The following is a 26,810-nucleotide window of genomic DNA, read 5'->3' as shown; positions in this document are numbered from 1 at the left end:
TGAATGGCTGCCAAAACCTACAGTCTGTTCTCCAGCAGGACGCCGGGAAGCTGATGGATTAAAAAATAACAGCCACAGCTCAGAACTGCTGCACAGCGTGCGTGAAACGGGAGGTAATTAATTAGAAATAATGATTGTGAGAATTATAAAACAGAATAAGGGCTATATTTGGGGGGGGGGGGGGGGGGGGGGGTATTTAGTAGTGCAGTTTTATTTATAAACAGGAGTAATACAAAGACATGAAGAGTAAAACTTTATAAATAAAAGTACAACTATGATGCCGTCAGGGAAGGCTGAATGAAGCCGAGGGAACTGGATCATGAAGTCCACTGAGATGTGTGCGGCACAATGAGATGGATGGAAAAGGCGGAGGACTGTGAATGATAGTAAAATTAAATATATGAATGTTGCAGAAATATGAATGAGAGCAGAAATTCTTGAAATATACTCAAGGATGCAAATCACTTGTGAAATCTTAGACTAATAGTTTCTTACTCTCACATTAACACAGAATACAAAGCGCTGTGTGTTTTTGTGAGAGGTGTCTTTTGACCTTGAAGGGAAAAGAAGAAGAAGCTGAGATCAGTTCTGATTATATTTGTGATAGAAGTGGAAGGTGGAGGCAGGATCGAGTAAAAGGTTCCTCTCCATCAGAGTTTACCCTCGGGGGGGGGGGGTAAAAAAGTTAATGGTCAGATGAAATGATGCACACGAAGCCACAATCACTTTAGTTTCATATTCATCTGCCGAGATGTGGTCAACAAAACCCAGTATTTCTAGAAAAATGGGAACAGCGCACAATGTGCAGCCTCATGAACTGACGTGAAGATGATGATCGTCGTGAGTTCACATGTCGTCTGAGCTGAGTTAGACACATTGACAATGGATTAAAAGAAGAGGTATATTCCATTAGAAGGTTTTAATGTAGATTGAAGTTTGGTCAGATTCTGAATCCAGGTCATCTTCCTCACTTTATTAAGCAACACCGCCATCTGCTGTCGGCGTAGTGAGAGCACACCTCATTAAACACGTTTTCATTTGCATGCCACAACCTGATTAACACAAATTTTTAGCAATTCACTTGCAGACAAAGTAAAATCATGTTTTCTCTGAAGTTTCACTCTTTTTGGTGCAGAACTCCCTTTTTGTGTTTCTGTCAATCACTGTCTGCTGCACCGACAGAATGAAACAGCTGATGCTTCGCTTTATCTTCAGCTGGTTTTCATAAAGACATGGAAAGCACCTGTAAAAAGTACTTGGTTTTAAAAACTGAACCCATCCTTTTACATTTTACAAGTTCTGAAGTGTTCATCTCTACCCTCCTTCATTCTGTCATTATTATCCACCTCTATCCAACTGGCAGAACATGATTCATCATCATTTGCGTAACTATTAACAGGTGCAGTGTACGAGAACTTTCCTTTTGTTAACATTTTGGGGATGAGTTGTGTAAGTTGCAATTTAAAAAGCAATAATACAACCACAAAATTCTCAAACATGATAGAAATTTATTATAAATATGTTTTAAGCATTTCAAACCTCGTCAATGGCTTCTTTCCATGTTCAGAAAACCTGCGAGTGCATGAAATAAAACGTTCATTCAGGAAAACGCTCCATCCAACGTCTGTTTATTCATGTGGATTCTCAACAAAACTAAGAATCACAAAGCTGTCACAGTTAACTCAATTCAAGAATTGTCCTCCATGTGAAAACCATGTGCAGGAAACAGAGACACTCATTTGAATCACAGATTGCTTTGTTTAAAATCAACAGATGGGACGGTACAGAAAGAGAAAAAAGAAAAACTCATTATCATCCCAAAACATGGAGGAAGGAATTTGAAATGTGCATAGAGTGGGACAACTTTCCCATTAATCAGAATGGGAAAGTTGTATGTGTGATTATGTTTAAGGCACTTTCAAATATCTCTGTTTACAGTTCTTCTAAAACAAAAACAATACATGAACAACAAGTTTCCCTTCGACTTCTATTTCCCTCCGTCTTTTTCTTTTCCTCCTCCTTGTCCCTGGTTCTCTCTGGTTTTATAGTGCTCCTCTGGCAGGTTCCTCAGCTTCTCAGCAGCCTTGAAACACAAGAAAACATGGAAACATTTGAGTTTTTAAACAGTTTTAAAGACAAATGCTGTGGACAAAAGGAGGATTTTCTGCAATCCTGGATTTGCATTATAATTTACGTGCTGGAAAGTCAACTTTTTGGGGCCTTTAATGGGCGTCTTATCCCAGACAGTCGGCCTCTCACCATGTTTTATGTCTGTTTCACCTGTTTGTCTGTTTATGTCAGTCATGTCTGTGTCAGTGAGCCTAACATCAAATTCTGTTAATTCGCTTTTTGATCATTTTAACTCTGACTCTGAAAGTTAATGGCGCCGTTGAACGTGTACAACTAACAACCATCTGTGGCGACAAGCGTGTCTCTCAACGCGTAACGAGCTTCTTGTGGTCGTTGCATCAATCTTTAGTGAGACCGTTGTTTATTTGTATTTTACTCTAATTTTATTTTATCCATCAGTGTCTTAAAAGTCTTTAATAGGCTGTTTTTTATTGCTCTTTGTTAAATGTCGTACACACACATTACTCACCTGTTCAGGGGTGAGGTCTCTCTGCTCCTGGGCGAGCATCTCATACCCGACCATGAACTTCTTCACGGAGGCTGAGCGCAGCAGGGGGGGGTAGTAGTGAGCGTGCAGCTGCCAGTGGGAGTTATCTTCCTTTAAGTGGGGGCCAGTCGGGGCTCCTGGATAAAGAGGGGGGGGGGGGGGGGGGGGGGGGGACATTAGAGAGGAGCCACGGGACTGGTTTAACTCTCAGTTCAATCTAACTGTTAATGTGTGTGATACCCTGCCCTTCCCTAATCAGACAGTTTGAGGATATTTAAAAGAGTAAAAGTTTTAAATCCTTTATTATGACATTCGTTTTTTTTTAATTTTTCTAAAGTTTTGCACATAGCCCGGAATCTGTTTTGGTTTAATATATCTTGCTCAAGGACACCGGGATTGTGTCAAGGAACCGATCTGAGGACGACAAATCTCAGCTCATCCGCCATCATCTGACTATGAATTAGCCTCCGGGGGGGGGCAACAGCCAGAATTCTGGAGCTTCTGGTGTAGACATCCGACATCAGAGACTCCCTCTTCAATTTACCGTGCAAAGTTTACAGTCCGACTAGTGTCTTTCATCACTCGAGTTACGTTTCTCCACACAAAACACAAACAGAGATACTTCTTGTCTGTGTTTTTGGCCCAGACGACACTTTAAAAAACTCTATTATCTCTTTCTCCGGGCAACCAACGACAGCTCAAACGTGATTGGGCAAACTAGAACCCAAAACCATGTGTGTACAACTGGTTTGAGATCTGGTGACTGGCCTCAGTATCCATCCAGAAACTCCTTGTCCCCTCATGGAAGCATCTGCTGTCATCAGCTTTTCCTTCTGCCACTATCTGCACGTGTAGCTTCACATAACACTGCATGAAAAATTGCATTATTACACAAGTTCCTAAATGGTCTCAAGAGGGTCATTAACTGAAGATCCCTCTTGTGACTGGTAACTATATTTATCATTTAAATCTCCTCTTTAATGCCTGTTTTGCTTCCTGGTCTCCATGGGAGGTAACGAGGCAATGAGGTCACCAGGGAACCACAAACACATTCTCAAAAGATAAATAAATAAATACATTAAAAAAATAGATTCCTGGAGAAACTACATTCACCATTTCTCTTAGAGCTGGTTTCCAAACGACGAGGTCTGATCAGGCACAGACAGAGACGACAGGAGGGCGACACAACGGAAGAGAAACAGCAAAGTAAAGACCAATGAGATAAGGACCGAACAGAGATGGATGCTCCTATTACGAGACAATTATGTATTTTTAAAACGTCACGGTGAGTTTGTTCTGCAAGTGTGTGGCCTCCTGAGCGTGTGAATAATTTACCATTTCGCATGAAAGTTACAGATTTGTTCGTAGATAGGAGTCGACCTCTCTTAACAGTTGCTGGTTCCAGGAGACAAATCGTAATAAGTATTAAGCAGGTAGCTTTATCTAATCCATGATTTCCCCGGCGACTCGGACGCCATCCAACCACTTCTCCCTCTCCGCTCCGCCGCTAATAAGCCTGGCGCTAAAAAAAAAAAGAGTCTAGCTGCATCTAAATGAGCCAAAATAAAGCAGAACCACAGATGGGAGAAGATAAAGCAACTCATTATGCCAGCCAGGTCTGCCTGTGTGTGTGGATGGGAATGCATGTTCCAAATTAGGTGGTCAGCTTGTGCAGTTTGCCTGTTTGCCTGTTTGCCTGTGTGTGTGTGTGTGTGTGTGTGTGTGTGTGTGTGTGTGTGTGTGTGTGTGTGTGTGTGTGTGTGTGTGTGTGTGTGTGTGTGTGTGTGTGTGTGTGTGTGTGTGTGTGTGTGTGTGTGTGTGTGTGTCGGTGCTCAGCGGCACAGTTCCTTTTCCCTTAATCCCCACTGATAAGGTTCAAATAACACCATTATTTTGGGAGTTGAAAGTTCTCCTAGCAAGTGGGAAAACACTGAGAAAATAATCCATCGTCAGATGTAACAAGAGAAAGGGATTTTTTTTATTTTATTCCACGTTGCCAGAGGATCATGAAACAGCTTTAGGTAGTAAATATTTGGGCTATTTGTTGCCATAGTGGGACGTAATTTCATTTTAATGAGAATTTCTAACTCTTATTAACACTGCAGATGGCATATTACAGTAATTGATCCATCGGAGCTGTAGTGGTGCAGTTTATTCCGAAAAATCACTTTCCTCCTCTCATGGCTGACAGACTCATCACAGCGTAGCATCGTGTCACCAACACATTGGATGCACTCGGACGGATGGATGGTTAGCTGGTTAACTAAGGTTCTTATGTTTTGATGATCATTTTTAGTCCTAACGATAATCAATGCCATTCAATTATTCTGTCCTGAAATGGCACCAAATATTTGATACCAAATATCAACTCTGCTGCTATGTGTGTTAACTACAATGCTCCACTACTACTAATCCAAAAGCTCTATGAAAAGAATGAGGGGAATCCGCTGAATACCGACATATAACCTTCATAACATTGCTGAACATGACCTACGAGTTCAATGTCTTAGAAATAAAAACGCACAAGAAGATTAAAGCAGAAAATTTAGCAGGAGATCTGCACGAGACTTCACTAGAGGCAACTTCACACTGAGATTTGAGTTCAAAGATTTGATATGTGAGAAAATAAAAGTGTGTCCTCTGGTGCCCTCTGTTCTTTTCTCCACACGACGGTTTGGGAGGGAATGTATCATCTCTCCTTTTATAAACTGTTCTTCATGCTGCAAGGCTCTGAGCTTGAAGAAGGAAGCAGCAGACTGACAGCAGCAGGTCAGTGACCCACGCTAAAAAAAAAACTAAAAAGATTTTGATTCTCAGAATAGATGAGGGAATAAAATCATGGCTTGAAAACTGTCTCTTCAACATCTTAAATTTCTATGAGTGACTTCCTGATTGTGGAGATGTGGACAAAATGAATTCAGTTTCAACCTCATGGTTAGTTCCTATTAGTCAGTGTGTGTGTGTGTGTGTGTGTGTGTGTGTGTGTGTGTGTGTGTGTGTGTGTGTGCAAGTCACTGGCCTGAGTAAACTTTTACTAAAAACGGATCAGAAAAAGCCAATAGTTTGTATTAATTTGGAGAAGGAGAAAACATGTTAATGACGAAAGATTACCAAAGATCTCAAAGTGATCAATGTGTGGTGGAAAATACGTCTTTTAAAAAAGAAAAGTAAAGAACAAAACTACACAAACATTCATAGTAATTTACACGTCAATGGCCAGAAGTTCACTGCGGCATCTTAGCATCGAACTGGAAAAGCTGCAGCGTTTAATCTGCCAAAGTAAGAAAGAAGTGTAGGAAATTTGTGCGAAACCCATGAAAACCAGTGTCAAGTTATCTTCAATGTGCATTTACTTCCACTCTCTAGTGTTTATATTTCCAGAGTTGACCCTGAGCATTTACCTGTCAGTCTTATTATGAGCAGCGAAGTTTCCTCTTTCTGAAACAGCTCAGCAGGATGCTGCAGTATGTCTCCCATCACCCGTCTCCCCAGCACTGTCAGGGATTGAACTCGCAAATGTACAGCTTCTACACGAGGATCACTCCGGCCACTCAGCCATGATGACGCCGCTCTCTGTCACATATCGGATCACAGCTCTCTGCTCACCTCTATAACGCTGTAAGAGTGTTTCTCTGACATCGCCTCACTGTCTCAGCGCCGGTTAAAACTCATAGAGTACCTGTGCTGCACTTCAGATGAACGAGAGGAACAGACGGCTGGATGGCAAACTCCTTCCTGAACGAAGCTTGGCCAATTAAAAATGTATTCGTGCATCACTGAAAGAAAATTCACACACTTTGACTGTCGTGTTATTAAGCTATTTCAAGGGAAATGTGTTTATCACTCTGCTGAAAAGGTGTTTCAGCTCTTATTGTAAAGGTTACTGGCCCCCAACACTCCCCAGCATTTCTTTAATAATTGCTTGCTCCTCCTCTGACCTCTGGTGTTTAGCTGCGATGGGAGCGACAGGAAACCGAGCGCAGGATCACGATACGTGATGCTAAATTGGAAATGAGATCAAATTGAAAATGTTCAGGATGAGAAACTGAAGTTTAACTACTTAATAGTATGAAATTCATGTTTCTACATAACAAAAACTGCCCGTTTGTAAAAGCGTCTCCCCTGACACTGAATCTGCAGTAAATCTCTGTATACCATCTTTTTTTTCATGCCCTTTAAGATCATAATTCCTCTGCAAAATGCTGCGGCTTCAAAAGAAAAATGCTGACAAAGGAAATACTCGCACAAATCCCCATGATATGTGGCTCTCATTCCAACCACCATATAACGTTTCTATCTCTCGCTCTGGTGTCTTTGAAGCACTAAGATCCAGGGTATCTGTGATTTCTTGTTCTATTGACAGATGAAAGCTGATTGTTCACTCGATACAGGAATGTTAACATCCCAGAGACACACACATGAGCTGGAACAACTGATTTGGAAGCAAAGATGTGTGTGTGAAAGAAAAGATAAGCTTGAAAATGTTTTATTATTAAGATTATATTGTAAAATTTAGGATTCTGCCCACAAGTGGCCAAAAACACAAAACAACACGTGACCACTTTCTGCGACAGAGTATTAAGGCCACTTAAGTTTCGATATTAATCTTCTCAATTACGACTTTACTTTCATAATATCACGATTTGATTCTTGTAATATTACGACATTATTCTCAAAATCTCAATATCTTTTTTTTTGCTTCAATGTGATATATTTCTTCAAACCCTTTGTAAGTTTCTCATCTGAAATACGAGCATTGTGCAGTTTGTTCTGTCTCCTCATGCTACTTTAAAAAGCCTGGAATTACACAACGCCCGCTCTTTACCTGTGAAACCTTTACGTGAGAGACAAGACGTAGAGTATTGGGATGTGTCCCCGTGTGAGCTGGAGCGAGTGGGAGGCATCAAAGCCGAGCGTCTCTCGTTTGTCAGGTTATTGCAGCAGAGGTGACGCAAATGGAGCAAAAAAGTGATCTAACCTGTAGACTACAGAGATTCCAGCCCCCTTTTAACCTACATGCATCTTTCCTGTGTCATAAGATAGTCAATATTCACATGTAATATTAATGCCATGTTGCTGCATGATGGGAGCTCATGTAAAATTGCATCAAAGAGAAAAGAGCACACTGACGGATGAGAGGAGAAGTGGGTGGGAGATGTGAGGAGAGCCCCTCTGCATGTAGAATGATATTGATCACACGCTGGCAGCAGTGAAAATTGACTTTGAGGAGAAAGGGGACAGAAGAATAGCAATGAAGTGAAAGAGGAGGATAAAGGAAAGGAGGTGTATGAAGAGAGGGAGCAAAAGAAACGGGGAATGGAAAGAGAGGAGAGGGAGAAGTGAGAGGTGGCGTCTTTTCTGTTGCTCGGAGACGTGTGGATAAGTAGAGGCTGAAGGTATTTAGTGTATTCAAATCCTGAGTGTGAAAAGACTCAATGTCGCCTATTTCAACACTGACTCTCGCAGATTAGTAACATGCACTCACCTCAGACTTCTGTCAGAGGAGCTCATTGAATTGACTGTGTGCATTAGGTTGGAGCCGGCCTGATGCGTTTGCAGCTTCAGCTCCAATCCACATCTTGACTTTTTACCTTTTCGTTCATCTGCTCCTCGCCCCTGTCCGTCACTCGACAGGACTTTAAACCTGTCACCACATTTGAAGCAAAACTTCCTGACTCGTTCACTGACCCCTACTCACTGTGTAGGGGTGTAGAGGTTTGTCTGGTGAGTTCATCTGAAGAAGAACAGCTTTCGGACGCCACCCGGTACAAAATCTCTGCACCAGTCATTACGTAACTGTCGCAGGATGATGACGTACGACAACAATAACCTCAACTGGTTGAAAAATCGCATATTACATTTAAAATATTTATACTTAGGTAAAAAGCCTGTTGAATGACTTGAATGTGTAAATGTAGAAAAAAACTTGTTCCTGCCTTCTCTCCTCTCCACTATATTTCTTCCTCAATGCCGCAAGCACAATGCATGATGGTATATATATGGCTCGGTCAGTGAAAATTGGTTGTACTTGTCACTATGCATTGTGGGAAACAATGAGTCTACGATATAGGGTATAATAAAATCACAAAATATTCAGACAGAACAAAATGGAAAACTCACTATATAGTGGAATATAGAGATTGGTGAGTGATTTTGGACACAGCCTTTCTTTCTTAACCCTGTTTCTCTCCCACTTGTGTTTGTCTTACCGTGCCAGCCCATGGAGTAAGGGAAGGAGATTTCAAACAGGTTGTCGTACTTGGTCAGCAGACGCTTCATGATGTCAGCCAGACCTGACGAAAGCAGAGAGAGATAAAGTGAAAAAAAATACCAGAGACAGATAGCAGGTTGTGTTATTGAATATTGTTGATAATGAACGACATGAGGAAGAGGAGCTGGAGAAAGGCGTGCAAGAGTGAAAAGTGAAAAATGAGAAACGACTACATGGCAAATAAAAGAAGAAGCTGTGAATAGAAAAAGAACATGAAACTTGTATTCATCGGGGGGGTGGATGAAATATAAAAGAAACACCTGAATACATGATGGAGAAGTCAGAAGTTAAAAAATAAAAAGCACACTGCAGTTACATTAAGTTTGAAGCATCAATCATCCACCACAAATAATAATGGATTATGTATTAGAGTATTACAAATTATGAAAAGTAAATTTTCTTGCAAAAACAACTGTGTATTATAAATTAGGGTAATACTGTATATTGGGTATTTGAATAATGAATTGAATACACAGTGAGGCATTGTGCGATATTGTGTAATAAATTGTATAATACATTTATTTCCTTGTGCCACACATCAGGTGACCTAAAACATAACGAAATAACAGCTAGTACCTGAAAAAGGGACAGATTCCATCTCATGGATGTAGTTCAGGGACGAAGTCTGATTGTAAATGATGCTGCAGACTGCTCCTCTTAATGATAATTAACTAACCAGAGCACCAAACTGTTGTTTAAGTGGCTGCAGGCAAACCACAGGTATAAAATATGAATTAACAGCTTGATTTGACTTCAGGCATTGAATCATAAATTGGTTCCGACTTGCATCCTCCTCCCTTGAATCTGCTGAGTGCAGGAGCTGATGTTGGTTTGTTGTTCAGTGTCGATGCCTCTCTCGTGTTCATTAAGACAAAGTGGTGGCACACTGACATATATCTTATTTATCCCGGGCGATCCCGAACCTATACGAGAACGACAGAATCTGCGAGAGGGATTTAAAAATCCATAACGTTATGAAGGGAGGGAACTGAGTTACGATTTCACCGTTTTCATCCAAATTGGCAGAATGTTTGCAGTGGGGACGGACTGGTCCCCAAACATCATCCATTCACAATGTGGCCTACATCTATTTATCTATTTATTTAAACTTTGATGAATCTTTTAAGAAGGTGATGGTGGATTAGAGGAGCAAACCTCGGAGATATTTTAGGTGATATTATCCATTTTAAATCAGCAGCTCACGGATGTTCTGAAAGAAAATGTTTCCTAAGGTGGGAAGCTTGAACTTGCTGTGAAAGAACACACACACACACACACACACACACACACACACACACACACACACACACACACACACACACACACACACACACACACACACACACTCTGCAGGCTCCCCACTGAGATGCTCATTCTAGACCACTCCAAATTGTCTCATTGTTCTCCCAGTCACTCACCGACACACTCGCTCACTCACCCTCCCTCTCGGATGTTGTCAGGTTGCCGATTCGGAGGATGTGTCGTCGTGGTAACAGCAGTGTCTGGTAGGGCCACGTTGCCCAATATGGGACCACGGCCAGCCAATCGGAACTCTCCACCACCACACGCTCCTTAGGAGGAGACACACATTTAAAATGTCTTTGAATGTCAGGTGATCAAATACTTTTACTATTAACTGATTTAAATTAGTTTAAAACGTCAAGCCGAAGTGAAACCAGAACTTAAGAGCTGTTTTGTACAGATATATCAATCAAACTGCAGAAATCCAACCTTTTAACTGTTTCAATTTATTCACCTTAAATGTACAAGGACTTCTATGTTTTGAATTGATCGCATGATACTGAATTATCTGGTGTAAGACCACAGACGTTACAGGTTAAACATCAGCATGTTAGCAATATTACTGCCACTTAGAGCAACACAAGAGGTTGCTGGTTCCAGTGGCGTCTACCAGAACTCAGTTAATCCAGTTATTTGATCACAGCTCAACCTGCAGAGGTGTCGTCGCTGACAACAACTGGAACCACCTGTGCAGCTGTGCATGGCCAGATGTTTTCAGACTGAAGACGCTGTCATCTCTAGTTAATCCCTGGGATCACGTTTCCACCTTATGTCAACGCTTTATTTCTGGATTCTGACATTCCACTGCTACATAAACAGAAGTATATGAACTGGGGATTTATCTGCTGTCACTCTTCACCTGGTTTTATGGCCTCAGAACTGGAATCGTTCCAAAAATCCATTTGCACTTGTTTCCATGTGTTTTTTTGACAGATGTTGTTTCATTATCAGATGTCACACACTGTGTCAACCAGGCTCTGTGCCGCTGAATGATGATCTGAGAGATTCTCAGTCTTTGTTTCTCAGATAACTCTGCATGCTTGTGATTCATTATCTAGACTGTGGCCGCCCGCTTCATTCTCATTTCTCCTGCTACTGTTTCATAATGAACCCAAAAAACGTAAACTACTCATAATAACATTAGAGATCTCCAAGTGAGTGTTTTGCTCAGTTGCTGTCTGCTGCTGCTATTTGCCTCATCATTGCTTGGTCGCTCACTCTCTAATCTCTGCACCTATCACTCGGAATCTGTCGCACATGAGAGCGAACTGCGTGCATGCGGAACTGCATTCACGCTACATATTTACGCAATCGTCTAATTTTAGAAGTCTCTCTTGGGTCTAAATCTGTGTGGGTGGATGAATATTCCTTTCAGTGGGTTTTCTTTCATTTATACAGTGCGTCAGACAATTATATCCAATATCAGCCTGTGCTGTTCTGTGAGAATGGCATGCTCACCCGTTTTAAAAATGTTATTATCAGTTATCAGACAAAGCAGAGACCGCTGGAGGGCTGTAAATCTCCCAGAGGTTTGAACAAACGTGTCCAGCCAGGCATTAGTGCATCATTAGGGACCTATGGGGAATACTGTGGTGTTTAATGAGTGTGGATGAAAACACAGAGCCGTAGTAACAGATTCCCAAAGTTTTCATTCTGTTAATGAACTGTACTTGCCGTACAGGATTCTAATTAGTGCCCATAGTGCAATAACAAATATTTTGAGGAAGAAAATGGAGCCGGGGATAAAAAGGAGGGAACTGTGTGAATATTATGTGTAACTGCAAAGTATGTAGAGGCACAATTATGAATAAGATTATCCATTATTGATTTAATCCATTACATCAACTTGACGTATTTTACTTCCTATGTCTAACTTCTACGTCTATTTTCTTCTGGTGAAGATTTCATCTTTGTCCCCCACAGGCTTTAACAGGATTATAAAGGAGGAGAGAGAAGATGAATAAGAGATAACCGGGATGGAGAGGAAACATTGAGGAGGAGGAGAGGAAGTCCATAAAACATACAGCTCACATACGGCCAATCCTATCCAATTTTATTCAATTAGCTCGGAAAATTTTTGTTTCAAAGTCAAGTGCGTCACCTGGGAGCCGAGCCCCGATTCCGACTCCTCCAGACGCCGCAGTGTGCCAATTTACAGTCCTGACCTCAGGTCAGACTGACAGAGGCAGAGAGAGCTACACACAAACACACACACACACACATACCAGTGGACAAGAAGAAGAGCTCTAAGTCATTCTTGCAAACACACACGTCTGCTTCCACTTTGATTTTATAAAATCCCCATGAGCAGCTGCCGAGGAGAAGTTTCTACTCTGCTCCTCTGAAAACTTGAATGCCAATCTTTCTCTCTCACACGCACACACACACGCACACACACACGCACACACACGCACAAAGCTCATCCCCTGAATGAATCAGTGGCTGTCTGTCTGACTTCTTTTTTGCCTTTTCCCTGACTTTGTGTCTTTACTTTACTCTTCTGCTCCTTCTCTTGTTTTTATCCTCTTCGTCTAACTTCGCACTTAAAACTCTTTATTTCATTTGGTACTTGCTCATCAAGCCAACTCTCGCTGTCTAAGTACTCTTGAAGAGGACTGACATACTTTCTTCTCCAGTTCATCAAAAATAATCAGATTCAATTCAAAAGAGAAAAAGTACAATAACCCTCCTCATGAGATCGGCCCGGAGCTTCGCTTGTGAAGAATCTAATCAACACAAATAATGGCTGTAATTTGTATTTAAAAAAGATGTTCCTTTCTTTGTCCAGACGTTTGAGATGTGATTTTGTTTCGTATTAAGACAATCATAAAAAAACCTTAAATTGTTATGATGTAATTCTGCATATCAAATTCAAAATGACATTCAAGATGAATCTTTAGGCACTAGGGCAGAGAAAAAGGTCTTTGAGTTCTGGCGTGGGTTTGGACAAAGGGGCAGATCCACATCCCACTGATGGGCCTTGATGGAGGTATGTACTCTATAGGAGCCATTCTAGTTGTAGGTCGACTTTATTACCTTATTAGGACAAAGGCACACTTGTCAGTTCCCCTGTTTACAGTCTTTATATTAAATTAATGAGAGCGTCTCATCTAAGAAAAAACAATTACGGCTCTGTCAAGTTCAATTCTCCTGCAGAAAGTTGGTTCACAGTTTCTAATAAACTGTGTCTGCTTACTAATAAGACATTTGCCCGCACGCTGACTGTGCTCAGAGCCGCTCTGCTTTACACACGACTGTTTCCTTCACACAGGTTGGAGATGTTCGCGGCAGCATTATGCTAATGAGCGTCCCTGCTGTCCAATCACACGGTTCGCTGAGTGAACGACAGGCAGAGGATGCTGATGGGGAAGAAAGAGAGAGAGAGAGAAAGAGAGAGAGAAACATGGCCGGAAAGCGTGGAGATGGATGGATGATTGGAGAGAGGTGATGAGAAATTATGTATTTACAGACATTTTTATTTGATATCAGTCCTCCAATCTAAAAACCAATAAAATATAATTGTTAAAAATGGCTTGTACTCCCTTTTACCGGGAACACTTTTACTCGTGTTCATTAATACCAAATTTCAAAAAGGTAATTCAAACCAAGTACTTTATTATGCCCACCTTTATGGCATATTTAAATATTTACTACTCTGTATTTATCGTATTACCGCTAGACACAGAATGTATTACAGCATTACTTAAATTCCCTGACATCAATAATAAGCTGCTCACCTCACCTTGTCTGGGCGGTTGTAAGTTTTTCTGGGAAATGTAGAACTTGATACAACTTTCTAATGGTGAAGTTAACTTTAAATTATATAAATGATCATCTGCCTTTTTGTTTTATACGTGTATTTGCTGCACCTTCTTCTCAGCCTCTCGTCTGGCGTAATGCAGCAGCAGCGGCTCTCCGTGTTTCTGGTAGTACGCTCTCTGACAGCGGTCCGCCAGCTCCGGCTCATTGGGCAGGAAGTTGCTGGCCCACACCTGTAAATCAGACAGGAAACAGGAAGGAGGAGGAGGAGGAAGATGATGATGAGACAAAAACATTTAAAAAATCAATGTGTGATAGCAGGACACTCTATTTAGAAAATTAAAAACACTCTGATTCCAAACGAGCACAATCTATCTTTGATTTGATGTGGTAATCAACACCTCTCAGTGAATAAATGTCCCACTTATGCTAGGTTTGAAATCTCACTTTCATCATTTCTTGCTTCCAGGCTTTTTGAATTGATGAATCAGTTTTTTTCCACCACAGCCAACACTTTCATTTATTTCAGTACAGTGTGAAAATCAACTTGCAGACACGATAATGTGACAGAGGAAGATAATTCATCCCAGTGAACGACACGAACCGAGTCTCTGTGGTTCTCAATCAGTTCCATGTGAGTCAGGGTGCTACAGTTCATGAACACAAAATGATCCGTCAGAGGTGGAACTTATTTCACATGAGACCGTTACTGTATTTTGTGTTTTGCCTGTGTTCAGGTCACTGGTCTGAATCAGGAGAGTCATGTCATTCACCTCAGTGCATCCATCACATTGGAATGAAAGTTAGTTTGGGGGCTGTTTGCTTATGTCACCAGGTCTCTGTCAATCTGACTGCATCTCGAGCAGCTTCAGAGTAAAGACGTAAGGCTGCAAAATCATAATAATATATATATATAATGTTTTGGAATGTGCTTCTACAGTATTTCAGAAAGCTTTTTACGGCTCGTGAACATCTCGACAGGCATTCAAATAATTTATGTTTGCACTTTATGATGTTTTAATGGATGTAAAATCAGGCGGCGGCTGCCAAATGACTCCGACATTCAAGACTCAGCGCTGCATGATAAATCAGTGTTTAAGATAACAGTTACTCAGGGTCTGAATTGTGGGTATTTACTCGACTAAATTAGCTTCCCTGGGGTAAAACCATGCAATGTATATATATCCATGCTCTTATTTCTTTTTTATTATTTGTGCATGTTGTCCAGGCTATAGAACTACGAGTAAACTGATACAGTATGTTTGAATTTCCAGATACATTTTCTGCCTTTCACACTATAGCTTTACTGACAGTGAATTATTTATGCCATCGTGAGTCACTTTCTTCCAATTATATTCCGCCCCATCACGAACAGAGTAATAATCAGAGGCACTCGCTGCCGCTTTTAGCAGCACCGCTTCAGGCTGCATGCTAAATTGTTTTCTGATTAAACACCCAGAATTCAGTGCAGGAATCACACTGTCATCGACTCCCATAATAACAAGTGGGAGGAAAAAAATAAGCTGCATTGACTTCATTGAGAAATGCAACGAGATTCCACCTAATGATCAGCAGTTTGATCATTTTCTTATATTTTCCCGCAGTTGACGAGTGTCCTGCATGGCCTCGCCTCGAGGGCACATGTCACGGAGTTGTATCATCCCAGGTTTAGACTCATTAATAATATTCAGTACGTAATAAAGCTAATTTAATAGAGTGGGAATTGTTGCCCTGAGCCATGGTTAGATTATGTACACAAATACAGCGATGACAGTAGAAACCAGATTAGTGTAATGGTAAAAAATGTACATTGTAGGGTTTAGTGACGTGGAGCGATGAGGATGCACATATAGATATAGACGACTCATTCTAAGGTGGTGAAAACACAGTCATTTATACATTCATGTGATTATAACCCAGTGAAAACATAATTATAAATATTATATTCCATTTCTGCCAATAGATCCCTCTGAGTCCCAAACACTGGACCTTTAATATTAATGGATAATTGGCTAAAGGCCGTACCATGGTTAAGATCATGGTCCTGGAGGTACAGATTGTGTTAATGTGTATATTTATTCTACATCTGCATCCTTCCAGCCATGTATAAAAGTGTATGGGTATTTCAGCATGCCAGCCAAACTCTGTGGCCATGAGTCTATTTGTAAACTGTTATTTCTTGTGAAATCCATCTTCTTTTCCAGCAGCGGATTCTCAGAGAAAAGTAGAAGAAAGTAAAGATAATCCACTCGAGAGGAAAAATGTATACACACTGAATTCCTACTAGACCGAAGTCCTGACAGCTCTTACTCTGAACAGCTATTGTGACAACGTCCCTCCTCTTAAATTCAGCTGCCAGTGTTGCTCTTAAACGGTAAAAAGACTTACTTGGGGATGTAAGAGTGAACTCAATAACCATCCACTCCTGAGAGGTGGCGAGTGTGCCTTTCAAAAGCACTCTGAACACTTTTCAAAACTGTATAGACTTTGGGATACTTACATTAAAAAAAAAAAGAAAAAAGGATGGTGCTATTCCAGAGGCATCAGTATTGCACAAAAAATACGTACACAGCTCCGATCCTATGAGACCGAATAAGAAGCAACACTGCCTCCAGACCAAACATTTTCTGTTCGTTATTCTTCAAAGTTTTAACTCTGTGCCTCTTAGGTTTTATTTGGCCTGAAGGGGTTGTGTTGTTGTTGTTGTACTTACAGACACGCACACATGATCGCTGACATTAACACTTTGTCGTTCGTGGACACTTTCACAAGACAGGGGGAATGTGGACTGCAGGAAACAAAACTCCTACAACTTTCATAAAAGCTCCATCAAAGCCTGGAGCCAGGTTTGATTTCGAACTTTTTTCACACACATGAAAACAATATGTTTAACAGCACATTAATATACATGTAAATATTAATTATAGCCATTTTAAACCAAGCTTCTCCCTTTACAGAGGCTGTGTCTTCCTTTCTTGGTTGTAAACTCAAGAGACTAAGACACGACAGCCCTCAGGGAAACAGATGTGTCATTGAACATCTGTGACACAGTGTTAAAACCCTGTTACGCTGAGGTCATACACTGCCCTCTGCTGTTTGTATTGCAGTTTTAAAAACAACTGGAAACAAATAGGCCTTTAGGCGTCCGAGGAGAGTCAAGGATTTATTTTAGTCCAAATGTCTGAGGTTGTAAAGACAAAGTGTCAAACTACAGCAGTGGATAGTCAAGGAACTCTTAAAAGAAACAGTTCAACATTATTGGTGAGTTTTAAAGGTCCTGATAGTTACATCCTCCAGGTTGGTTTCATCCATTTCTGTTTGCTTTTTGGTTAATTTCTGCTGTTTGTAGGGAAGATTACACAAAACCTACAACTTATACAGTTGAGTTTGGTACATGGCTTCATTCCGACTGGCTTCTACGACCAGTCTTGACTTGTCTTCCATGCTGCGTGGATAGTGGATAGGAACATATGACTTTATCGCTTCCTGTCCGCTCGTGTTTTTTCTGCCTCCTGATTGTGCTCTTGCTCAGCAGCTCACTGAGAGGTGACAGGCTGACAGGAACCGTCTCCGTCTCTCTGAGCTGTTAGTCCTGCTTGAATTACCTCAGTAAACAGACAAACATGATAAGACAAGAAAGCGCCCAGGCAGTACTCCAGGTGTGACTTTGTGTAAAAGAAGCAGTAAAGGAGTAAATAACAGATACACAAATAAGTGTGACATATACACAGTCAAGAGTGGGTTGACAGCTTCTATGTTGAGACTTGTAAGTTCTGTTTAACATTCATCAACGTCATTGTCACAATGAATCTGAAAATCTGGCATCTCCAATGTGCAAAATGACAGCTTATGTTGTGCATTGGTTATAAAAGCACTTATTTTGTGTTATATTGAGAGAAGGGGTTTATGTTTGTGTGTTGATGCATGTGTTGAACTTCACGTTCTCTCTTCGAGGACATTTTCTTGTGTCCATACAGTTAAAATCCAGACATGACTGGAGTAACGTAGGAACGGAGAGGTGATGTTTGTGCGTTTTCCTACCTGACAGTGTGGATGTGGATTTGAACAACCCATCATGGCTCCTTTATTCTCAAATATCTGAAAACAGTGATGTAGGAAACATAAGTCACCAACAGGGTTTATGACCTATACTGCAGCCAGCCACCAGGGGCTGATCAAGATGTGTTGGCTTGTCGTCCATCTTCATACAATCTATGGTGTGAATACACATTACAGGCTAGCATGATTTTTTTGTTTTTCTTATCGCTAATGATATGACACTGACAATTTGACCATGTTGAAATAGGCACAGTAAAATAAAATGTGGATTTGGATCAGTTCAGCAACTAGACTGATTATGATATTTTTATATTTTAAGGGGATCTTAACCCGCTGAGCTGATGTAATATTCCTGCACTCAGTTGGCAGATCCTTCCACCACATACCTGCTAATACATGTCTACCAGCTTGTAACCTCAAAAACAGTCTCTCGATATCGGAAAACATTCAAATGCTGCTCGTGTAAAATTTGATTATCTCATCCATATCCTCCTCTTCTCTGCTACAGTTTGAATTTGAGAGTTGCCCAGGGGCATCATTAAAATTCCATCTAATCAGAAACAAGACACGTTAAAATGAAACATTGGAAAGAGCAGAGAACTGGATGATCGGTGACGTTCGCTCAGGAGGTGAAAAGTTGATTCTTTTTTTTTCCCCACTTGAAATTTTACAAGTATCCAGGCAGGGAAAGATTTTATCAATAATGTGTGAGTGTAGTTCATACCTGAACCCAAGGGTAGGTGGCGCCGAGCTCTTCAACAAGCTCCGTCCACTTGTCGATCACCTTGACAACCTCTTCTTTCTTCATGAGAGGGAGGGTGATGTCAGACCAGGGATGGAAACACATGACCTTACTGTAAAACACACAAAGAAGACAAAAGAGAGGAAGAATTACAGTTGATGCCGTCTACGCACCAAATCTCCAGTAGTGCATCTGGTTGTCGCGGTGCTGAGGCATAAAAAGTAAGGAATAAAGTTAAATTACTGATTACATTTTCCCAATTTAAAAGAAAGGTCACAGGAGACATGCATGGCTGACATTAGAAACACTGGGTTTATGTGGTCAGAGCTTTAATCGTGATATTCAAGATAAAATACGAACAAAAAAATGGGTTCAGGCTGAGAATGATGTTGTAACACCTCAGTGCGTGTTTTCCTCAGCCTTACCTCCAGAACCAAAGGACACTGAGTAACATATAGATGAGATTTCGAGCAGCCATCTCTTTCCTCAGGGCCTGAGCAGCTTCATGATCAATACCTAGACAAGTGTTTACGCTCGGAGCAAAACTGAAAGGTTGTATTTATGAATCGCACATGAGTATATTACTGTGTAGGCTCTGCCGGTGTGTGTGTGAACCAAACCTGCAACTTCCACCCTTGTGAGACCCACAACTTAGAGAGAAACAGATGAGAAAGTGATTTTTGATTTTCCAGAGAAATTTCCTTGAAAGAACTTCACAACTGGAAAAATGGACCATGTCGTCCATTCAATCCAAAGAAATGTTTTCTTGAAAACAATATCATTTGTTGAAGTTGTAATTATGAGTAGATTCGTTCAGCTTGATAACAAAAGAGGGATTTTCTCACCTCTTCATAACCCCATCTCTCTTTTTTGTGTCCCATGACCCAGACGCTGCAAATCCCACTCCCCCGTTCTGTTGTCCCTCTAATTGGTTCTTTGAATGTTGCTGCAGGGCAACGACCTTTGCATGGTTCACTTTCCAACTTCCTCTCTCTCTCTCTCTGACATGGCCTCAGTGTAACACGTCTATCAGTGCAATTTCTGTGCTTCATTACTGTCTGTGGCAAGACGTGACTAACAGGCTCTATGTAACACGTGGGATTCAAACACGCCAGGTTCAGTTTTTCGACCCACACATGCATCACAATGAGCCGATTTAATCTATTATTCAGCTGCGGGATCGTTCAGGAATGTCTTTAAAAATAAAACATCGACACTAGAGGCTGGCATTTATGTAAAAACATTTTCTCAGCTCTGCGAGGGACGTCATGATTATACACTGCTGTGCATCGTGCATGTAACAAAGCTCCAGCTCTCCTGTTTCTCCTCCAACATTAATGCAACCGTCAATACCTTTAGCTGGAGTGAAACTTTTCACACTCATGACTGAATACAATTCACCCCCAGGAATACAGGTATGTGAGACCTGGCCTGTTGGTGAAGCTTTTATTCCCTGATCACCGATACATAAATATCACTGGATTGTCATTCACGCATCGGTTCTATTAAATAAAGTGTGGAAACATCCCCATCTGCTGGTGACATATTGGAAACACACATCTTAATGTAATATGATGTGTAGTGTGTGTATTTTTTGTGTAACTCATGTAGTGCGTTGATTAACAAAATTAGCTTCGCCCAACAGTTGATTATGATGATGATGATGATGATGATGATGATGATGATGATCACTAATGAATGAATGTTGCCTCACTTTTCTGATTGCACTCATCAGTTCTGATTTAATTGTCACAAATTTGAATGTATCACACTTTTTCAAAAGGAGTTGATTAAGATGCATCCCTCAATCAATTATAATCTTCAAGTCACGTTTTAATTACATCTTGCGTTTGTTAAATATACAGCCCATAATAAAAACTTTATTGTTTAAGTCTAATGGTAAACGTAAGATATCAAACATGTGCACCATCGATCAAAGATTTTAGAATACCGTTTATCCAGCTGTTACTGATATTTACATTGTGTAATGTTTCTGTGTATTCTGAACTAACAAATAAATCAATTTGGTGACTTAACTAAGGCAGATATCAAAATATATAAAATATTTATACCTTAAGACCGTTTACATGAAATATCCCTGAACTGTGCAGTACGTGCCTGACTGTGACATCAAGCTTTATTCTTACCAGACACCCCTCGCAGCTTTAGACTGGAACAACGGGTCTTGACACGAACCTGCAGAACAAAATAGCAAACGTAACTTTAATGTGTCTTGAAGTTATCTCAAAATAAAATGTTTTTTGTGCCAAGATGTAAATAACTCAGGATTACATCCAAGCAGAAACAGGCTCTGCACATGTATGAAGAGGTTTAACAGCTAATAACTGAAAACTCTATCTTTGTGTATTTCACACAACTTTATTGGTTTTTGTTTCACAGAATTATGCAACTATTCATTTATTTTCTATTACGTGAACCAATAAGTTATTGTAAAATGACACTGACCTGGATCTGGGGCATGTGGCTGCAGAGCAGGGAAATCGTTTTCAAAAGCAAAAGTGCTCTCATAGTCTGGATTTACCTGGAGAGACAGAAACAGACACAACAGATTCTAAATTGATTTTGGAATGAAATACCGTCAACAAGGCAAGATAGGTTTGTTCAGTAGCTGCAGTTCCCTGTGTGATGTAGGACTGAGTTGATTTACAGTATCTTACATCTCCATTTGCACGTGTGCTCCCAGGACACAGCGGGTTGTGGGGGTCATGTCTGGGTATGTGCTCCTCAGAGGGTTTTTCCACCTGTCCCGCCCAGGGTCTCTTCATGCGGTGGGCCGACACCAGGACCCAGTTGTCCCGCAGAGGGTTATAACGCAGGTGCTGGTGGTCTGAGGTGAAGCAGACGAGCAATAAAGACAAGGAGATAGAATCAAACAAACACAAGGACAACTAGAGGGAATTGATGGGAAATCATCAGCTTCAAGTTGTATTTGTTATGTGCAAGTTAACACAGGGTGAACAGTACAAAGAAAGGTGTTGGATGAGAAGAAACAGGAAGTAGGAATTATTTGATTGATTGATTGATTGGTTAATTGATTAAAATAAGTCAATCAGATGTCAAAACTTTACGTCTAATGCACTTGTTAAACTTGAAACGCATCTATTTGGGGACTGATGAGTAAAGTGTGTGAGGATTAGATGAGATCTCTGTTTGCTGTTCCATCAGTAACAGGAACTCAGGTCACAAGACTTCACCGCTGGTTGTGGTTGAACCAGACTCCATTGAATAATATGTGGATTTTACCCTCATTCCCGCTTCGAACAATTCTGCTTCAGACTAGAATAAAACCAAAGGTGATTTTATGAATCACTTTGACCTACTGGTGAATTCGTCCTGCAAACGAACCACGTTGCATCGCTGTGGTTCGAAATATTATTCACTTTTAATCATCTGCTCGAAAGAGGGATAGATTTTGATTCAAGCACCTGTCGATATGGATTAAAAAAATGAAAGTTCAACAGTGTATCCTGATTATTTGTTAAAAGTCTGACTGACAAAGTGAAGTAAAACAGACAGATTTTAAATGAAGTTTGGAATCACACCCACAGCACAGACGTGAAACTCTCATCTGCAGCAGTCACCGACCTCCCAATGAATGAAATGAGCTTTTTTAAACGTGATAAGTTGAGTGAATACGAACCTTTGGGATCGAAACTCACTTCCTCTCGGTCGCTCATGTTGACAGAGGTTTTTTTAAAGAGCTGCCACTTCTCTGTTAAATCCCTCAACTCTCTGCTGACTCGAGTTAGCTGCTGTCAACTACTACCCACTTCCTGTTGTTGGACAAGTGGAAGGGAAAGTGCTGTTTGGGACACATTTACGTATGAAGGAAAACCTCAAAAACACAAAGAATATGAGATAAAACGACCAACTAAGAGTAACACGTGATATTAAATGTTTTTTATACATAAACTATATAAAATAAATCTGTTTATGTCGTTTTATAGCGTTAAAAAGAGGCGAGTTAGTGTAAGGACACCAAAAGGGGTTTTTACTCAGTGCTGGCAACCTTGGAGTAGCGGGTGGTTACGCGAGAAACTCGGCGTCTGATTGGCCAGCCGTGACGTCCCGCCCACCCACCTGAGCAGGAAGAAGCCTGGACGTGAGACACGCCCCCCAGGAAGCGACCTGACCTGCACATGTAGTCTCACCTCTCTCTCTCCCTCTGTGTGTGTGTCTGTGCGCGCGTGTGTTGTGTGTGTGTCCGCCATGTCCGCACTTAGAAGCTGCTTGCGGCTGCTCGTGCTCGTCGCAGTCTCCGTCCTGGTCGCGCTGCTGCTGCGACACTGGATCGCCACCAAACAGCACGTGTTCGACAGGGAGGAAATCGCCAAATTGGCCAAACAGTACTCAGGTGAGTGTGGTACCAGACACCCCCCCCCCCCCCCCCAGCTCCTCCAGCTCAAATCCACATTAAAGTCAAACGTGTGAGTTTTCTGTTTTCCTCCCTGGACCCTGGATAGTAACTGTATGTGTGTTGTTGTTCTTCTTCTTCTCAGGACAGGATCATGAGCAGGCCTTCTCCAAAGTGGTGGTGGAGCTCAGGAAGAGGTAACTGCTCCTCTGCATAGATGTTGCATGAATGTTATGTAAGCAGCTTCAAGCAAGAAATGAAAATCAGTCATGGAACTTGTGATCTAAATCCATTACACACATAGTTACAGGACAGATACGTGTGTAGTTGTCGATATAAAGACCTGTGGGGAATGTTCTGGGAATGCACTCATCTCAAAAGTCGCTGACATGTTAAGTAAACTGCTGAGCAAAATGTGTGATGTCATCAATGTGAATGTAGAAGTTGCCAGAAAGAAGGATCCGGTTCAGTGGTAATATAGAGACATGCTTGCTCAGCATATTCACAGGCTCCAATGCCACTGTGATCCTCCTCCAAGGCCCAACATGCTCCTCTTGAATTTAAATGCATTTTAAATAGATCCGGCGTTTATTTGGATCTGCACCAAATTGCAAACACGTAGAAATTTCACACCCCCTAATATGAATGTTGTTCAAATGTCGAAAAACACCATATCTTGCAATGTTAAAAAAAAATCCTGGGAGGATGTCCTAACAAACAGCAATGAAAACCAAACCTTGACCGAGGTATTAAAGCCTGTTTGTCATCACTAATCTATATGATGTTAATATGTATATGTGTGACTATATAGTGTCTAATAAAGTGTGACTGAATTAGGTATCCTGGCCACATCCTGCCGGACGAGGACCTTCAGTGGGTGTTTGTGAACGCCGGAGGTTGGATGGGCTCCATGTGTCTGCTCCATGCTTCACTCACAGAGTACCTGCTGCTGTTTGGTACCGCGGTCGACACAGGAGGACACTCAGGTGAGGAGGAGTGGGCTTAAAAGTGTGGGGAAAGCTTTGAACAGGGTGGTGTCTACACACCTGGGCGTTTTCATGTAATGTATCTCCATATTAACTCCATGTCCACTTTGTGTTTTCATCAGGTCGTTACTGGGCAGAGATTTCTGACACGATCATCTCCGGCACCTTCAGACAATGGAAGGAGGGGACAACCAAGAGTGAAGTGTACTACCCTGGTAATACAATTAAAACATTTTATTTTTATATAAATATTTCAGATTTTGTCCGTTATTTTCTGTGTTTTTTTTATTATAAATGTATCTGACAGGAACAGCCAGTGCATTTCTTCTTTTCTCTTAATTCCCAATCGTTTATCCCCCAGGTGACACCATCGTACATGGTGTCGGCGAGGCGACGTCAGTCCAGTGGAGCGCCGGGACGTGGATGGTGGAATACGGCAGAGGTTTCATCCCGTCCACGCTGGGATTCGCTCTGGCTGACACGCTGTTCAGCACCCAGGACTTCCTCACGATGTTCTACACTGTCCGTGTCTATGCCAAGGGTTTGCTGCTGGAGGCCGGGACGCTACTTACAGAAGCAGGAGTTTTCTAAGGCGAGGTCGAGGCTCGGAGGAGCTGCACACGGACAGTAAACTCACAAAGATCACTGTGTCAAGCTGTTTTTACCCCCAGACAAGTACAATCTGTGCCGGATGAAGTTAAAGAAATCCAAAATCTCTCTCTATATATATATATATATATATGAAATTGTAGACAATCGAAAATCGCTGCAGCACAAATGATTCCGTCGTCATTCTCCCCTCTCGAAGGAGGAGAAGGTCTTTTGTCGAAATATTAACACAGTGACGTCAAACTTCTCTAAAAAGGTTATTCTAAATCTAATCTGTCACATAGAATCCCTTAGTGATCGACATTATCTGCCTCTGCACAACAAACATTACCCTGAGAGCTCAAACTGCCTACATACTTGGTGACGTCTTAATACCCATTCAAAATACACATTGTTCATATTGTTTTAGAATCTGACTTCAGGATTTAAGGCTTGAAGAACCTTACAACTAAGACAATGTATGAAACCAGGTTTTGGAGCAACATTTAGAAAAACTAAATATCAGTAACTGTTGTTCATCTTTGCCCATTTAGGGCTCAAATAATCACTCTTAAACAAATGTATGCAATAATTAATTTGGCTTTTAAAACAAATGCAAAATACATGATGCAAAGCCAAAGCCACTATTTTCTTAATAAATACCTGTTTCATGTTTATATGCATAAGGATTCTCAGTAAATGATGAACTTTTGTGATTCTAGTTGTATTAGGATCATATCCTGATCTTCTGCTGATCTGTTTGTACGATATATTCACTATTTCAGACTGCACAGCAATAGATTTATTACAGTGGAGCAATATTTCTTCTTTTCTCACAATCTCAAGATTTTCAGCTCAAAACTTGTAATTTATAACTATAATGCACTAAATTCACACCACATATTGTACATACTATGTCGTACAGTTAGAAACATACATGTTCTAGAGCCCTTTAAAATGTTAACGTGATTCATTTGTCTGAAAATATTGAGAAACGTACAAAGTATTCTAGAGCTGCTATTCTTTCTGTAACTGTAACTGTGGAGACCAAGTTCAATCAGAGTTTTGTTAGATAGAGACAAAAGCACTTAAAGAATCCTGAAAAAGAGAAGACTGTCAGGCCCAAGGTGGCAGGTAGATGATATCCTGTCCCCCAATTATCCAATCATCTGATTCATAACATCTGGGAAACATGTCAAGTTCAAACCATTGGAGTGCAGTCAGCTCTCTCCCCCGTCATCAGGAGCCTGGTCTTATTCACCAGATTTAACAGATGGCTGCCGATTAAGGACTTAGCTTGAATGAGTTTTAGTTTCTGACCGAGCTTCAAGGCGAGGGCTGGAATTTTGCAACTTGCCCAACAAGGGGGAAAACAAAACACTAATCACAGACTAATCTCCACTTTTTAATATAACACTGAGCAGAAATGGAAATCTAATTTGTGTATTATAAAGCACTGCTGCTGAATCTCCCATCTACAGCTTCTACTCTCCATCAGTGACCACACACACACTAATTTACCTTAACGGGAGTCAACAAGTAAACACACAGCCGCTTTCTCGGATGGAAAACAAAGCAAAATGCGAGATTGTCATAGAACCTCTCTGTACCTGACATGCTGACGACCAGATGTGCAATTTACTGTAAAGACTGAAACTCACTGTGGCAGATGAAATAAATATTTCTGGAGGAAAACAACAAGCCTGTTTTATGTATTATTACATTTACATTTAGTCAAGATCAAGCTAAAAGAGCTTGATTGTACTGAAACGTAGCTGTGGTGGCTGCACCACTGGTGTTAAGAGGTTGGCTTCTGCCGGGGAAACATCATGTAACTATAATAGTACGCTGGTTTCAGGGTTTCCTTATTTAGCATAAGAGCTAATAATCACAGTAGATATTATATTGCATGGGCCTATAATAAATAAAGCACTATAACACAGCATGTAATCCACTAACCCTGTCCTGCAAAACAGATACAAACAAACATGAGTTGTTATTGGTAAAGCAGAATGTGATTGAAATCACACAACTGACCAAATATGTTCTGGATGATCAATGAAAGTATGGATGAGGTGGAGGGACGGCCAACAGACCCGAAGATAAACACG

At 41.0% G+C, this 26,810-nt stretch overlaps 2 protein-coding genes across 2 annotated transcripts; one reads left to right on the top strand and one right to left on the bottom strand.

The window, feature by feature from the left end:
• Positions 1-1,611: 1,611 nt before the first annotated feature.
• Positions 1,612-22,539, bottom strand: galt (galactose-1-phosphate uridylyltransferase). The gene is made up of 11 exons (XM_034602024.1): positions 22,412-22,539; positions 21,429-21,598; positions 21,217-21,292; positions 20,898-20,946; positions 18,733-18,862; positions 17,991-18,047; positions 14,060-14,182; positions 10,327-10,459; positions 8,827-8,910; positions 2,600-2,754; positions 1,612-2,083 (listed from the first exon to the last, which is right to left on the bottom strand). Exons 1-11 carry the CDS (start codon positions 22,446-22,448, stop codon positions 1,988-1,990), a joined length of 1,110 nt encoding a protein of 369 aa, XP_034457915.1. The 5' UTR covers positions 22,449-22,539; the 3' UTR covers positions 1,612-1,987.
• Positions 22,540-22,860: 321 nt separating this feature from the next.
• Positions 22,861-25,205, top strand: sigmar1 (sigma non-opioid intracellular receptor 1). The gene is made up of 6 exons (XM_034602027.1): positions 22,861-23,125; positions 23,271-23,322; positions 23,963-24,111; positions 24,234-24,326; positions 24,473-24,794; positions 24,859-25,205. The coding sequence occupies exons 1-5, from the start codon at positions 22,981-22,983 to the stop codon at positions 24,700-24,702; spliced, it is 669 nt and encodes a 222-aa protein (XP_034457918.1). The 5' UTR covers positions 22,861-22,980; the 3' UTR covers positions 24,703-24,794; positions 24,859-25,205.
• The last annotated feature ends 1,605 nt before the right edge of the window (positions 25,206-26,810 follow it).

This window comes from Hippoglossus hippoglossus, chromosome 12, assembly GCF_009819705.1.
Source record: "Hippoglossus hippoglossus isolate fHipHip1 chromosome 12, fHipHip1.pri, whole genome shotgun sequence".
Taxonomy (NCBI): Eukaryota; Metazoa; Chordata; class Actinopteri; order Pleuronectiformes; family Pleuronectidae; genus Hippoglossus; species Hippoglossus hippoglossus.
The sequence above is the reverse complement of the archived record's forward strand: the minus strand, read 5'-3'. Positions and strand labels throughout refer to the sequence as shown.

Excerpts from the sequence above, each read along its gene's own strand:
- galt (XM_034602024.1), bottom strand. The coding sequence starts at position 22,448 with ATGAGCGACCGAGAGGAAGTGAGTTTCGATCCCAAAG. Across the intron at positions 21,293-21,428 it reads GCACACGTGCAAATGGAGAT|GTAAATCCAGACTATGAGAG; the intron begins GTAAGATACTGT and ends CTGTCTCTCCAG. Across the intron at positions 18,863-20,897 it reads AAAGCTGCGAGGGGTGTCTG|TAAGGTCATGTGTTTCCATC; the intron begins GTAAGAATAAAG and ends TGTGTTTTACAG.
- sigmar1 (XM_034602027.1), top strand. The coding sequence starts at position 22,981 with ATGTCCGCACTTAGAAGCTGCTTGCGGCTGCTCGTGCTCGTCGCAGTC. Across the intron at positions 23,323-23,962 it reads GTGGTGGAGCTCAGGAAGAG|GTATCCTGGCCACATCCTGC; the intron begins GTAACTGCTCCT and ends TGACTGAATTAG. Across the intron at positions 24,327-24,472 it reads GAGTGAAGTGTACTACCCTG|GTGACACCATCGTACATGGT; the intron begins GTAATACAATTA and ends TTTATCCCCCAG.